Source organism: Rhinopithecus roxellana, chromosome 10, assembly GCF_007565055.1.
Source record: "Rhinopithecus roxellana isolate Shanxi Qingling chromosome 10, ASM756505v1, whole genome shotgun sequence".
Classification (NCBI taxonomy): Eukaryota; Metazoa; Chordata; class Mammalia; order Primates; family Cercopithecidae; genus Rhinopithecus; species Rhinopithecus roxellana.
The window spans coordinates 46,063,810-46,079,333 of record NC_044558.1 but is presented as its reverse complement, the minus strand read 5'-3'; the positions used below and the strand labels follow the sequence as shown (position 1 = coordinate 46,079,333).

General features: G+C 43.8%; 1 protein-coding gene across 5 annotated transcripts in view; it reads left to right on the top strand.

Moving 5' to 3' along the window:
* Nucleotides 1-230: 230 nt before the first annotated feature.
* Nucleotides 231-15,524, top strand: part of TBC1D30 (TBC1 domain family member 30) — a 104,816-nt gene continuing 89,522 nt past the window's right edge. For 2 of the 5 annotated variants that reach the window (XM_030939275.1, XM_030939274.1), the window contains exons 1-2: nucleotides 231-990; nucleotides 10,413-10,577. In XM_030939275.1, coding sequence (XP_030795135.1) covers nucleotides 513-990; nucleotides 10,413-10,577 — 643 coding nt within the window. In that variant the 5' untranslated portion in view covers nucleotides 231-512. Of the gene's footprint in view, nucleotides 991-10,412; nucleotides 10,578-11,870; nucleotides 11,893-15,524 lie in introns of all 5 variants that reach the window. The other 3 variants (XM_030939278.1, XM_030939276.1, XM_010386913.2) reach the window with 3 other exon arrangements.

The following is a 15,524-nucleotide window of genomic DNA, read 5'->3' as shown; positions in this document are numbered from 1 at the left end:
GTGTTCCAAGTATGTCAAGAAGGAGAGCTCCTGGCCTGGGCCTATTGATGGGCATTTAGAACCCTCCCGGGCATTATTTCTAGCTGGCGGCTGAATAAGAGGCAAGAGTCACCCTCTTTTTGAGTTAAATCACGTGCTTAATTAAAAGTGAAGGTGGCGGCGGCCGCAGCGCCCTCCCCCTTCAGGCTGCTGGCTTCTTCTCGACGGTGTACTGGCCACGTCCTGCGCCTTCTCGCGCACCGGAGAGCGCTCTGGGTAGAGGCCGGGCCCCGGCAGCAGGTGGCTCCAGGTAGCGCAGTGGCGTGGCCGTCTCCTCGCCGGGTCCGGAGCGGAGGGGAGGGGTTCAGGTGCAGGCTCGGGGGACGCCCGGGCACCTCGGGGATCCAGAGCCCGCTGGCGCCGCGCCCGGGAGGACACCCCTGGCGAGGACGAGGCCGCGCCTCCTCCCGGAACTGGCCGGCGCCGCGAGGCGGGAGGAGCAGCGGGAGCCGGGTGGCCGCGCCTCGGGGACCATGGACGTCCTTCCCACCGGCGGGGGCCGCCCGGGGCTCCGGACGGAGCTGGAATTCCACGGCGGCGGTGGCGAGGCGAGGCTGGAGAGCCAGGAGGAAGAAGCGATTCCTGCAGCACCCCCAGCCCCGCCCCTCCAGGGAGCGGCGGAGCGGCTGCTGGGCTCCCGGGACTCGTGGGACGGCGACGAGGACACAGAGCCCGGTGAGGCGCGCGGCGTCCGTACTAGCCGCACGGCGTCCCTGGTGAGCGGGCTGCTCAACGAGCTGTACAGCTGCACAGAGGAGGAGGAGGCGGCGGGCGGGGGCCGCGGGGCTGAGGGCCGTCGGCGGCGCCGCGACAGCCTCGACAGCTCCACCGAGGCCTCGGGCTCAGACGTGGTCCTGGGCGGCCGCAGCGGCGCCGGCGACTCCCGCGTGCTACAGGAGCTGCAGGAGCGACCTAGCCAGCGGCATCAGATGCTGTACCTGCGGCAGAAAGGTGAGGGCCGGGCGCAGCGGGGTCTGGGGGGCTTCCTGTAGCCGGACTGTCCTCGCCCTCTCTGCCCGCGCTCCAGCACGCACCTGGGCTGCTCGGCGGAGCGCTCAGATACTGTCTCTTTGGATCTGACGCTGGTACCCACCGTGGCACAGATTTATGTCCACATTTAGTTCTTAAGTTCTCCGGAGTAATTGAATCAAGCATCAGTTGATGGAGTGGGCAGTTTCCCCCCTTTTCCCTTCTCCCATCTCCCCTCTCCCCGTGTGTTCGCGGAGGCCCCAGGGGAGAGGCAGCCCAGATTCTAATTTCACCTGAACAGCTGTTAGGACAGAGTTGGAGGTTCTGATACGTATACCCGACCTACCTAGAGGGCGCTGCCAGAATCTAGCCGAGTCCTGGGGGTGTTCTTGTCCTTTTCTTTTTTTTTAAGTCCGCCTTCCCTGGTCACACCACTTAGATAGTGTTTAACTAGTGAGGCAGAATAATTCGATAATGCGGGTTCGAAGCAGAGCATGTGAATTCTTTTTCTGCCAGAACGTACGGTTCCAGGCACTCACTAGGATTTTTGTTTGTTTGTTTTCTTTTTTTCCTTCTCGGTGGCAGGTTAGTGGAGGGCCCTAGAGTGTTGAGGTTTATTACAGAATTTAACTGCTGGTAACCTTCAGTTGGCATGGAGAGGTCAGCCTGAGAAAATGGCCTTGGCTTTCAGGGAGAGAGGCTAATTTGGTGTTTCTTTTGTTATGAGACTCTGATGCTCCTGCCTTCGTGTCGAGTCACACTTTTTTTTTTTTTCGTCTGGTCATAATAGCTTGCCTTTCAGGCAGTAACACAGTTATTACAGGTGTCTTTTTTTGTATAGAATATCAACACCTCCATTTACAAAATGAGGTGAGGTATGGAAAACAGATGTCGAGCCACCATAACATTTCTTGACAGTAACGTCCTTGTGCTAGGTTACCAGGGGAGGAAGGCAAGAGAGTCTCCCAGCTCCCACTGTAAAATTAAAAAAAAAAAAAAAAAAAAAAAAAAAAAACTAGGAAAAGAATAAATCTGTCTGCTTTCTCAGACCTACGTAAACAGCTTTTAGCTTCCCCTTTTGACTTCCTAGTGAAGATTTTTTTTTTCCCCAGCTGATTGTTACAAATGGCTTCCAGGTTCCTCCCCCTGCCTGGGACTTTAGCTGTAGCTGTGCCGTTTCATTTTATAGAATTATTTGGTTGTTCTCAGAGTGTCTGTGTATGCCACAAGTCCCATAGGGCAATAGTTCTTTCAGACTCCAACAGAATCAGTTTTGAAGAATTATGATTTATCTTTTTACAAGATTTTACATTTTTCATCACCGAGGGAATTCTGGGAATTAGTAATTTCCTTTTTGAAGAGGAAAATTGGCAAGCTAAAGTTTAAAGAAGTAGTAACGGTACAGCTAACCATGCAAGTGGATTTCGTATGAGTGGCCACACAACACTAATCATCCACAAGCCCTATAATAGTTCGTTTTGCCTGTTTCAGTCTTATTGCATGGCTAGCTGCCTGTTAAACCTTTCTTCCCTTGTAGTCAACCCTATTAAGATAAACAAAATGCCATATCATAATAGTCCTATATACACATACGCGTGCTTACGTGTGCACATACACACACACACTACCTCTCCCCTTTATTGATAACATCATTCGTGTGCTAAGATTAAAGTATCAGGTGATGATACAGCTGTCTGCGTAAAGAATGCTGCTTTTTAGGTTATTTGATCTTTTTCTCAGGCTCAAAAAATGTTCCCCTCAATATAACTACTCTGCATTCAGTAAGAATCTCATACAATACTAATAGCCTGTGTATTGTCTCCTGTCACTGCTAGGGATTTTGCTGTAGCACTTATTTAGCTATATATTTAACATGTGTAGGTCCTTTAGGTGAGGCACCAGAATGGTTTCTCAGGACATCTGGAATCTCTTCAGTATTTCCATGGTTAAGGGAATGAATTTTGGAGTCAGACTCCTGGGTTGATATCCGGCCACGGTTGCTTACCAGCTGTGTGACCTTGGACAAGCTATTTAACCTCTCTGTGTCTCATTTTTCTTATAAATAGGGATAATAATAATATCTCAGAGGGCTGTGGTGAGAATTACATAAGTCAGAATGTGTGACGTGCTCAACAGATGTTAGATACAACTTTTTATCATATACCCTGGAATTCCTTAGGACACTGAGCACAGGTTGGGAGTTGACAATGTCTTTATTTTTCCTGTTATTTAACACCGTGTAAGAGGCTGTGGCTGATGCCATGGAGCATTTGAAGATGAAAGAGACCTGTTTTCATCCCCAGGAGGCTTCTATATCAGCAGATATTGCTATAAAAGACATTTTCACCCTCATCTCTGAAAAAATTTTCCCATATTGAACAATAAATGTAATTCAGAGAATTGGAGTTGTAGGCACCTTAGGGATCACTGGAAATGAGATAATGTAAGAACCCTTTTTTAGAGGAAAAGTATAATTTAAATGTTTTGTGATTATATTCCTACCACTTTTATTTCTAGAAGGAAAATATGGATTTGGTTCTTTGTTTTTTGGTTTTGTTTTGTTTTTGTTTTGACAGAGTTTTGCTCTTGTTGCCCAGGCTGGAGTGCAATGGCAAGATCTTGGCTCACTGCAACTTTCTCCTAGTTTCAAGCGATGCTCGTGCCTCAGCCTCCCAAGTACCTGGGATTACAGGCATGTGCCACCACGCCTGGCTAATTTTGTATTTTTAGTAGAGACGGGGTTTCACCATATTTGTGAGGCTGGTCTCAAACTCCTGACCTCAGGGGTTCTGTCTGCCTCGGCCCTCCGAAGTGCTGGGATTATAGGCGTGAGCCACTGTGCCTGACCCAAAATATTGAAATATTCAAAGAAAGATATTTCTTCTATCTGAAGGCATCTAGGAATGAAGAGCCTCTGGTCGCCTCCTGTAGGCTTTTTCTCATATTTAGTCATATTTTCATTTAAATGTTCTCTTTTTATTATTTCCTACTATGTTTAAAATTATGGGGAGAGGAAGAACTAGCCTTTGCCTTTTTCTTCATGGTAATTCCTTATTCTTACTTAAAGCGTTATTTATATTAGTGTTTATAAAGACCATTCCCATTTGTTTCTCAGCATAATCTTTATGCTAGGCGTAATTTGAGACTTGGAGCACACTTCCTTGCCTAAAATCACTCAGAGAGTTGGCTGATCCAAAAGCAATCCTTTTTAACTCAAGGCCAAATGCATTTTCCATGGTGAGGTCAGGTTTGAGAGCCCTGCATTTCTTTGTTACAGACCCCAAAAGTTGACTTTGACTTCTAGAGTACATTTCTACTTTTGAGCATTTCTTTTCTTCCCTTCTGATTCTCTTTAGTTTCTCCAAATCCCTTTAAAAACGAGTAGATCCAAACCCCACAGAGAACCTCTAATGAGGGGCTAGCTAAGGTTAAGTTGAGTGGAAGGCTTCACCTGCCTACCAGATCTTGCTCTAGTGACTAATGATATCAAATGTGACCAAAAGAAACCTCCTCCCACATTGTAATGATCATTATATAAAGACAGTAGACAATTCTGGTTCCCAAATTTGTTTTTACCTGTAGAAAAACTGCTGTTAAGGGGAGGGAGAGCATTAGGACAAATACCTAATGCATGCAGGGCTTAAAACCTAGATGATGGGTTGATGGGTGCAGCAAACCACCATGGCACACGTATACCTATGTAACAAACCTGCACACTCTGCACATGTATCCTGGAACTTAAAGTAAAATAAAGTAAAAAACCCCTGCTGTTGTGAATATTAATTTTATGAATGTAGAATTATTATAATTTATCTGTTTAAAGGAAATTTATTTTCTACCGTATTTGAAAAATTGCTGAGGCTCTAAGATGAAATATTGTACCTCTAAGACGAAATGTTTTTAGGCTATTGGAAGACTGGATATTTAAAACGAAACCAGTATTGCCACATTCATCTACTTTACAAAATGTGGTAAAATTATTTACTTTTAGCTCATCATTTATAAACATAGATGAGTACTTTAAAGACTTTTTTTTTTTTGAGATGGAGGTTCACTCTTGTTGCTGAGGCTGGAGTGCAATGGCGTGATCTCGGCTCACTGCAACCTCCTCCTCCTGGGTTCAAGCAATTCTCCTGCCTCAGCCTCCCGAGTAGCTGGTGTCATGCGCGTCTGTGTGAAGAGACCACCAAACAGGCTTTGTGTGAGCAACATGGCTGTTTATTTCACCTGGGTGCAGGCGGGCTGAGTCCTAAAAGAGAGTCAGCGAAGGGAGATAAGGGTGGGGCCATTTTATAGGATTTGGGTAAGTAAAGGAAAATTACAGTCAAAGGGGGGTTGTTCTCTGGCAGGCAGGAGTGGAGGTCACAAGGTGCTCAGTGAGGGAGCTTTATGAGCCAGGATGAGCCAGGAAAAGGAATTTCACAAGATAATATCATCATTTAAGCCAAGGACCGGCCATTTTCACTTCTTTTGTGGTGGAATGTCATCGGTTAAGGCGAGGCAGGGCATTTGCACTTCTTTTGTGATTCTTCAGTTACTTCAGGTCATCTGGGCGGATACGTGCAAGTCACAGGGGATGCAATGGCTTGGCGTGGGCTCAGAGGCCTGACATTCCTGCCTTGTTATATTAATAAGAAAAATAAAACAAAATAGCGTGAAATGTTGGGGCGGTGAAAATTTTTGGGGGGTGGTATGGAGAGAGAATAGGCGATGTTTCTCAGGGCTGCTTCAAGTGGGATTAGGGGTGGCGTGGGAACCTAGAGTAGGAGAGATTAAGCTGAAGGAAGATTTTGTGGTAAGGGGTGATATTGTGGGGTTGTTAGAAGAAGCATTTGTCGTATAGAATGATTGGTGATGGTCTGGGTGCGGTTTTGTACGAATTGAAAAACTAAATGGAAGACACAAGGTCTGAATAAGAGGAGGAGAGAAAACAGGTATTAAAGGACTAAGAATTGGGAGGACCTAGGACATCTAATTAGAGAGTGCTTAAGGAGGCTCAGCATAGCCTTGCTAGCAAAGATCATTTATTTACTTTAAGAGGGAATTTAGAGTGGCGGTTTGGGATAGCACTAGGAGATATCAGCTGTGATGGCTGTCTTAATTTAATTTAATGTAACTTAATTTAGGAGAGCTAAGTAATTAAACATGAGGCCAAAGTACATAAGAAAGCGGCAGCCCTTTATTGCAAATATGCACACACTCTCGGGCGAGGTTCTCTGGTCCTCAGGTGTGGGGCCAGGGAAGTCGCGCCTGCGCTCTCGGGTGAGGTTCTCTGGTCCATGAATGCGGGGGCCGAAGAAGTCACCCCGACTCCTGCCCATGGTGGACTTTTATGCATTGGTACTGGAAGGGGGAGGTTAGTGGGCGGGATAAGGGCATGATAGGGGCGTCTCCATAGGCGTGGCTGGGTAAGTTTCAATCTCTTCAGATTGACATCACCTGGCCCATGCTCCGTTGCTCTGCATCTTCACAGGTGCGGGCTGCATTTTCCCACGCATGGGAAAGTTGGTGAGGAAGAACCCAGAAGCAACATGGATTGTGCCTTCTTGTTCACCTTCCTCCATCTTGTCCTTTCTCCCTCACCCAAACAATGGCTTGGAGAAACAGTGTAAACTACCAGTGTAAACACGAGCAGGACATTTATGAGTAGTTGAGAACGGTGAATAGGAGTATGATTAGACAGACGACAGTAGGGATGACAAGTTTTTTGGGGTGCAGTCCAAGTTGGTCTGGTGTCTGGAATGAGACTGGGACTTAATAAAAAGGAGTGTCCACACAGGAACTCAAATGGGCTGGAACCTGCAGCATTCCGAGGACAGGCCTGAATTCTGAGAAAGGAAAGTGGTAAAAGTATTGTCTAGTCCTTTTTAAGTTGGTGATTGAGCTTGGTGAAGTGTGTTTTTAAAAGACCGTTAGTCCATTCTACCTTTCCTGAAGATTGAGGACGGTAAAGGATATAAAGGTTTCACTGAATAACCAAGAGCCTGAGAAACTTCTTGGGTGATTTGACTGGTAAAGGCTGGTCTGTTACCAGACTGTATAGAGTTAGGAAGGCCAAACCGAGGAATTATGTCTGACAGAAGGGAAGAAATGACTACAGTGGCCTTCTCAGACCCCGTGGGAAAGGTCTCTACCCATCCAGTGAAAGTAGCTATCCAGACTAAGAGATATTTTAGTTTTCTAACTAGGGGCATGTGAGTAAAGTCAATTTGCCAGTCCTGGGCAGGGGCAAATCCCCGAGCTTGATGTTTAGGAAAGGGAAGGGGCCTGCACAATCCCTGAGGGGCAGTAGAATAGCAGATGGAACACTGAGAAGTGATCTCCTTGAGGACAGATTTCCATGATGGAAAGGAAATGAGAGGTTCTAAGAGACGGGCTACCGGCTTGTAACCTACATGGAAGAGGTTATGAAATGATGACACTAGAACGGGCCTGTGAGGCTAGAAGGAGATAATTTCCTTGGTCTAAGAACCATTTGCCTTGTGTGGGAAGAGATTGATAGGTGGAAGTTTCAACGGGGGGGTAGGTGGGAGTGGCCGATGTGAAGGAGGAAAACTGCCATGAGTGATAGAAGTTGGAAGCTAGCCGCTTTTTTAGCTAACTTATCAGTGTAAGCATTGTCCTGAGAGATGGGATCTGATGCCTTTTGATGGCTGCTTTTTTAGGTACCTTATCAGCATAAGCGTTGTCTTGAGCAAAGGTTGGGGGAAGAAAATAGATTTTGGAAGTTATGAGAACTGTAGAGAGTCAAGCAGTTTGTGATTTTTAGGGCCTTTAACAGTATTAAAGCGGTGGCAGCCGCTGCACGCAGGCATGAAGGCTAGGCTAAAACAGCAAGTTTGTTTGGACAGAAAGGCTATAGGATGCGGTCCTCGCTCTTGTGTAAGAATTCTGACTGCATTAACCATGCCTAGGAAGGAAAGGAGTTGTTGTTTTGTAGAAGGGATTGGGGTTTGGGAGATTAGCCGGACACGATCAGCAGGGAGAGTGTGTATTTATGATAATTATGTCGAGATAGGTAACAGATGAGGAAAAAATTTGGGCTTGACTGAAGTAATGGGGGCTGTCCGTGAGGCCTTGCAGCAGTACAGCCTAGGTAATTTGCTGAGCCTGATGGGTGTCAGGGTCAGTCCAAGTGAAAGCGAAGAGAGGCTGGGATGAAGGGTGTAAAGGAATAGTAAAGAAAGTACGTTTGAGATCCAGAACAGAATAATGGGTTATGGAGAGAGGTATTGAGGATAGGAGAGGATATGGGTTTGGCACCACGGAGTGGATAGGCAAAACAATTTGGATGATAAGGCGCAGATCCTGAACTAACCTATAAGCCTTGCCTGGTTTTAGGACAGGTAAAATGGGGGAATTGTAAGGGGAGTTTACAGGCTTTAAAAGGCCATGCTATAACACGCGAGTGATAACAGGCTTTAATCCTTTTAAAGCGTGCTGTGGGATGGGATATTGGCATTGAGCGGGGTAAGGGTGATTAGGTTTTAATGAGATGGTAAGGGGTGCATGATCAGTCACCAAGGAGGGAGTAGAGGTATCCTATACTTGTGGGTTAAGGTGGGGAGATACAAGGGGAGGATGTGAAGGAGGCTTTGAACTGGGGGAAAAGGCAGCAATGAGGTGTGGCTGTAGCCTAGGAATAGTCAGGGAAGCAGATAATTTAGTTAAAATGTCTCAACCTAATAAGGGAGCTGGGCAGGTGGGGATAACTAAAAAGGAATGCATAAAAGAATGTTGTCCAAATTGGCACCAGAGTTGGGGAATTTTAAGAGGTTTAGAAGCCTGGCCGTCAATACCCACAACAGTTATGGAGGCAAGGGGCACAGGCCCTTGAAAAGAAGGTAATGTGGAGTGAGTAGCCTCTGTATTGACTAAGAAGGGGACGGACTTACCCTCCACTGTAAGAGTTACCCAAAGCGTCTGTGATGGTCCAGGAGGCTTCCGAGGCGATGGGGCAGTGTCAGTGTTCAGCCACTAAGCCGAGAAGATCTGGGAAAGAGTCAGTCGGAGAGGCTTGGGCCAGAGCTCCAGGGGCTCTGGGAGTGGCTGCCGGGCGAGTTGAACAGTCCGATTTCCAGTGGGGTCCCGCACAGATGGGACACGGCTTAGGAGGAATCCCGGGCTGTGGGCATTCCTTGGCCCAGTGGCCAGATTTCCAGCACTTGTAGCAAGCTCCTTGGGGGAGGAGGTTCTGGAGGAACCCCTGGCAGCTGCCGTGCAGGTGTTTGGAGTTGTGTGCTGGAGATGTGGCTGGGGTTTGTCTCATAGTGGAGGCAAGGAATTGCAACTCAGAAGTAAGTTGCTACTTGGCTGCCTTTATTCTATTATTGTACACCTTGAAGGCGACATTCATTAAGTCCTGTTGTGGGATTTGAGGGCCGGAATTTAATTTTTGGAGCTTTATTTAATGTCGGGAGCAGATTGGGTAATAAAATAAAATGCATATTAAGAATAAGACAGGCTTCTGACCTTTCAGGGTCTAGGGCTGAAAAGCGTCTCGGGGTTGCTGCTAAACAGGCCATGAACTGGGCTAAGTTTTTCATATTTGATGAAAAATAGCCTGAATGCTAACTGATTTGGGAGAGGTTGGATAAAGAGAAAGGAACGTTAACCTTGACTATGCCTTTAGCTCTAGCCACTTTTTAAAGAGGAAATTGCTGGGCAGGTGGCAGAGGGCTAGTCGAGGAACGAAACTGTAAGCTGGACTGGGTGTGAGGAGGGGAGGTGATAAAAGGATTATAGAGTGGGGGAGCAGAGACTGAGGAAAGTTGGGACCTAGCTAGGCCTGGCAACGAGGGGAGAGGTCAGGCATGTGCTACCACGGCCAGCTCATTTTGTATTTTTAGTAGAGATGGGGTTTCTCCATGTTGGACAGGCTGGTCTCCAACTCCTGACCTCAAGTAATCTGTCCACCTTGGCCTCCCAAAGTGCTGGGATTACAGGTGTGAGCCACTGCGCCTAGCCTCTAAAGACATTTAAAAAAAAAAAAAAATCAGCTGTTAGGTTTATTATTAATGTTACAGACTAAATAAGATTCTTTTCTAACAAGCTTACCATCTGAACACTTCAGTGGTACAAAATATACATGCCAGTTTTCAGGCAATGAAAGGTAAATTTGCAGCCAGAGCTAGATATGGTAAAAGCAGGAGTCTTTGCTTACATGTTACAGATAGGCTTAAGGATAAATTTACCTTACAGTATCTGTCTCATGGACAGGGCAGATAAATGAGTGACTTATTTGATCAGAATGTCCTAGCTGAATACATACATGCAGTCTTGAGTGAAAACCTAGAATTAGTTGGTTTAAATGGGTGTTCTATTTATTTTTGGACTAATATCACATTGGAATTTGTATTCCTCTCAAGGTATTAATCATTATTCTTATTTTTCTTTACTGATAGACACTAATGAACTGAAGACGATCCTTCGAGAGCTAAAGTACAGAATTGGCATCCAGTCGGCCAAGTTACTTCGGCATCTGAAGCAGAAAGATAGGCTTCTGCACAAAGTACAGAGGAACTGTGATATTGTGACTGCCTGCTTGCAGGCTGTGTCACAGAAGAGAAGTAAGTATTGGAATAGGGTTACTTCTTTGGCCACATGCGACTAGAATGTTAGGAAAGCTGAGCCAACAGTCTGTGTTTTTTAATATATTGAAAACTTTTAAATGCGAGCTTATGCCCTCAGAACTAAGAACAAGGAACAACTCAGACAGCTTCCTGTTTTTCAGTTAAAATGTATACTTCATGTCTAATGTTACAACCTTAGATTTAGTATTCTAGATTTGAGGTAGTACTTTACTTTGACAATATTTTTACCTCATGCTGAATAATGATTAAAATTTTATTTTATTTATTTATTTTTTGAGACGGAGTCTCGCTCCGTTGCCCAGGCTGGAGTGCAGTGGCGTGATCTTGGCTCACTGCAAACTCTGCCTCCCGGGTTCAAACAATTCTCCTGTCTAAGCTTCCCGAGTAGCTGGAACTACAGGTGCCCACCACCAGGCCTGGCTAATTTTTGTATTTTTAGTAGAGACGGGGTTTCACCTTGTTGGTCAGGCTGGTCAGGCTGGTCTCGAACTCCTGACCTCAGGTGATTTACCCTTGGCCTCCCAAAGTGCTAGGATTACAGGCATGAGCCCCTGTGCCCAGATAAATTTTTATTTTTAAAACAGCATCACTGGCTGGGTGCGGTGGCTCACACCTATAATCCCAGGACTTTGGGAGGCTGAGGCTGGTGGATCACCTGAGATCAGGTGTTTGAGACCAGCCTGGCTAACATGGTGAAACCCCATCTCTACTAAAAATTAGCTGGGCATGGTGGCTGGCACCTGTAGTCCCAGCTACTCAGGAGATTGAGGCAGGAGAATCCCTTTAACCCGGGAAGCAGAGGTTGCAGTGAACCGAGATCACACCATTGTACTCCAGCCTGGTGACAAGAGTGAAACTCCATCTCAAAATAAAAATAAAAATAAATAAATAAAACAGCATCACACAGACATAGCCTAAAAGGCATGTCCTTGTTCTCTTATTCTGTGTGTTGCTACAGTAAGTGAATTAAATAATTGATTTAAATAAATAGATTCTTGTAACAGGACCTTAACAACTTGCTCTGAAATCTGAAGATGGCAAAATATTTTAGCAAATGTAACCTATTTCTTGCATAATCATAACTAAGAGCTGTGTGGGAGCTGTGTGGTTTGTTAATCAATTAAAAATAAATTGCTAAATTGCTGATCCATATTAAACACTAGGTATAAAACCTCGTGAATTAATTTTAAAATTCTCCATGCAATAGCCTTATGTTTTATTCTGCTAACATTTACCTATTTTTGTTTTGCATTCTTTATTAACATGCAGCATGGCAGAACAGTATGCTAAGGTATGGTAAATATAGGCACAATGATGTTTTTGATAAAATGCCTGTGACAGCTTTTCAGGCGATTGTGGAAGTTGCCTTTTGTTGCTCTTTTACTCTGTCACATTTTATATGTAAATTGACACCTCCTAGAGTGCTTTTTTTCAGAATTGCAAATTAAGATGTGTTTGTTTTCATGAAACAATTTTTGGGGTTTGATTAGTTTCTGGTAATGAAATTAATCACTTAAATTTCATTCTTATGTTTATTATTAAAAATCCTGTATTTTCTTCTATTACATTTCTGTTTGTTATCGCTAAAGTATTATTTATGCTGTTTATTAAAGAAGGTTTTACCTAATGGATATTAACAGATTGCTGCAGGCCAGGCATGTTGGCTCACGCCTATAATCCCAGCACTTTGGGAAGCTGAGGCGGGCAGATAACCTGAGGTTAGGAGTTCAAGACCAGCCTCGCCAACACGGTGAAATCCCATCTCTACTAAAAATATAAAAATTAGCTGGGTGTGGTGACACATCTGTAATCCCAGCTACTCAGGAGCCTGAGGCAGGAGAATCATTTGAATCCCGGAGGCGGGGGTTGCAGCAAGCCAAGATTGCGCCACTGTACTCCAGCCTGGGCAACAGAGTGAGGCTCTGTCTCAAAAAAAAAAAAAAAAAGAGTGCTGCTTGATTATCATAATATCACTATAGTCCATACCAAACAGGAATGCGATTGAGTAGACTGACTTTGAATAGGCTTTTCTCCAGAGTCAAGCACTTGTCTGCCATAGCTAGAGAAGGAAGAAGGGTGTGTGTGTGTGTGTGATTTGTGTGTAGCTATTGAAAGTTGGCATGTGTTATAAGTATTTGATAGTTTTCCATTAATTCTGATTGATTTACACGTCAAGTTAAAAAATGTTTTCCCCTTCTATTATGAGATACCTTGGTTTTGATTTTTCTCCTTTCAACTATGTTTATATCCTACTCATTGTTATTGTTTGTAGCAGCAGCTAAAAGCACAGAATGGTAAATGCATGGGTTTTTGATGTGTGGGAAAGTATAAGGGAGGGTGGAGCAAGTTCAGGAGACAGAGAGGAATGTCAGGCTAGTGCAGGGCCATAGATTGGTGGATTCTATTGGTAGTTACTAGGGACTGATTATCATTTGGAATTTAAATTTACTTGATTTATAAAAGGGCTGGCATTTGTGTTATTTTAGAAAAATGTGCCCACAAGCTCTCAGCGTAATTCACGAATTTGTCAATGCATCCTTCCTATGTATTTTAGAGTTTGTCTCTTTAATTCCAGCCAGGGTTTTGCATTTCAGAGAATACAGGGCTGTCTGGCATGTTTCCCTGAGAGTTCAATTCTCTCTTTGCTAATAAGACGCTATTCAATGGAACAGAAGGTTTTTTGTTAAGAAATAACTGCATTAGAATTATTACTCTCATCATAGGATACTGTATTTTGATATAGACACTGTCAAAAATTTGACTACATGGTTATTTACCCATCTTAAAACGCCAGAGTTTAGATGTTTCATGACTAAATCCCTGATTCCAGTAGTTGCATGTTTTGCCTCTTTCCTCAAAGTCAACTAATTCTAAAGAATTGAGATTTTTAAAAAATCGAGATTTCACTATCACACTGAATAACATATTGGCTTTCTTGTATTTAGTATGCAGAAGTTCAGATAATCCCCATTTTGGCCTCCACATAGATTTGATGTTTATGATTCTTTGCATAAGTGACTTTTCCCCTTCTTCTTTTTCTTCTTCTTCTTTTTTTTTTTTTTTTGGAAATAGAGTATCATTCTGTCGCCCAGGCCCAGGAGTGCAGTGCTGCAGTCTTGGCTTACTGCAACCTCTGCTTCCCGGGTTCAAGCGATCCTCTTACCTCATCCTCCCGAGTAGCTGGGACTTAGGTGGGTGCCACCATGCCCGGCTAATTTTTGTATTTTTTGTAGAGACACAGTTTCACCATGTTACCTAGGCTGGTCTTGAACTCTTGGGCTCAAGCAGTCTGCCCTCCATGGCCTCCCAAAATGCTGGGATTACAGGTATGAGCCACCTCACCTGACAGGTTTTTCTCCTCCTATAACATGCTGTAGAATAAAAGCTATTTTATTATTTTATTAAATTGGGTTATTTCTTGTTAATACACAAAAGGGAATATAGTAATCTTGAAATGAGTCAAAAGTAAATATAAATTATGAACCAAAATGGCTAGATCATTTTTATTTCTAACACAAATGATATAGCTACTTACATTTTATAGTTTCCTACACCAAGCCTTACAGTATCTCCTTGTTTTAAAACTGGACTGGGAATAAGAAAAACAAGATCAATATTGTGTTATAGAAGAGCATACTTTCTTTTCTCCCTATTGTCATGCATGTCCATGTGAAGAGACCACCAAACAGGCTTTGTGTGAGCAACATGGCTATTTATTTCACCTGGGTGCAAGCGGGCTGAGTCCGAAAAGAGAGTCAGCAAAGGGAGATAAGGGTGGGGCCATTTTATAGGATTTGGGTAGGTAAAGGAAAATTACAGTCAAAGGGGGTTTGTTCTCTGGTGGGCAGGAGTGGAGGTCACAAGGTGCTCAGTGAGGGAGCTTTTTGAGCCAGGAAAAGGAATTTCACAAGATAATATCATCACTTAAGGCAAGGACCGGCCATTTTCACTTCTTTTGTGGTGGAATGTCATCGGTTAAGGCGAGGCAGGGCATTTGCACTTCTTTTGTGATTCTTCAGTTACTTCAGGCCATCTGGGCGTATATGTGCAAGTCACAGGGGATGCGATGGCTTGACTTGGGCTCAGAGGCCTGACACCTATATTTAACCATTTATCTAAGGATAACCATGGTGTAAGCAATTTAATACTAAAAATTGATAATAAGAGTAGCAGCAGCTGTTACCATTCATTGAGTACATGCTTTTTGCCAAACTTGCTTTTATTTCTCATAGCAACTCCAAAATGGTATGTAGCTCTAGGCATATTTTATTAGGAAACTGATTCAGAAAGGTTAAGTAATTTGGCAAACATCACACAGCTGATAAGTATTTGAGATGGGATCTGAAGATAGGTGTCTCAAAAGTCCACACTTTCCATTATAAACTGTGACATAAGAGGGTTCTACTTTTTCTTAGCAATTAGATAGATAACTGTAATGTTATTGGAATACAATTGAGCAAGAAAAAATTTATAACATGAGTTATACATACAGAGTTTCTGGTTTATTAGAATGTGCGGCTTTAGCATAGTTTTCCTATGAAATCAGTACTTTATCTTTCCTGGGCCAAACAGATTATTGAACAAATGTAGCTTGGTGTGCAGGAAAATACACCTAAAAGCTTCAAGGCACAATTAGAAGAATAAAAAGAGTATTTGGTCAGGATTTCTACCCAAGAGAATTGAAGACATATGTCCCCACAAAAACTTGTTGATTCTGATGTTAGGATTTTTAAGTGGTTTGCTTAACCTGTTTCTCATGAAAGCAGAAGGAAGGTCATATTAATTATTAACATTGTATAGTTTTGCTATTTCCTGCATTGGTATAGTAAACGTTTAAGTTATGCTGGTTGAATTTGTGAAGTAGTTTTACAGATCAAGTGATAAAATCTAGCTGTCACTTGAAAACTGAAAAAAAAAACCATG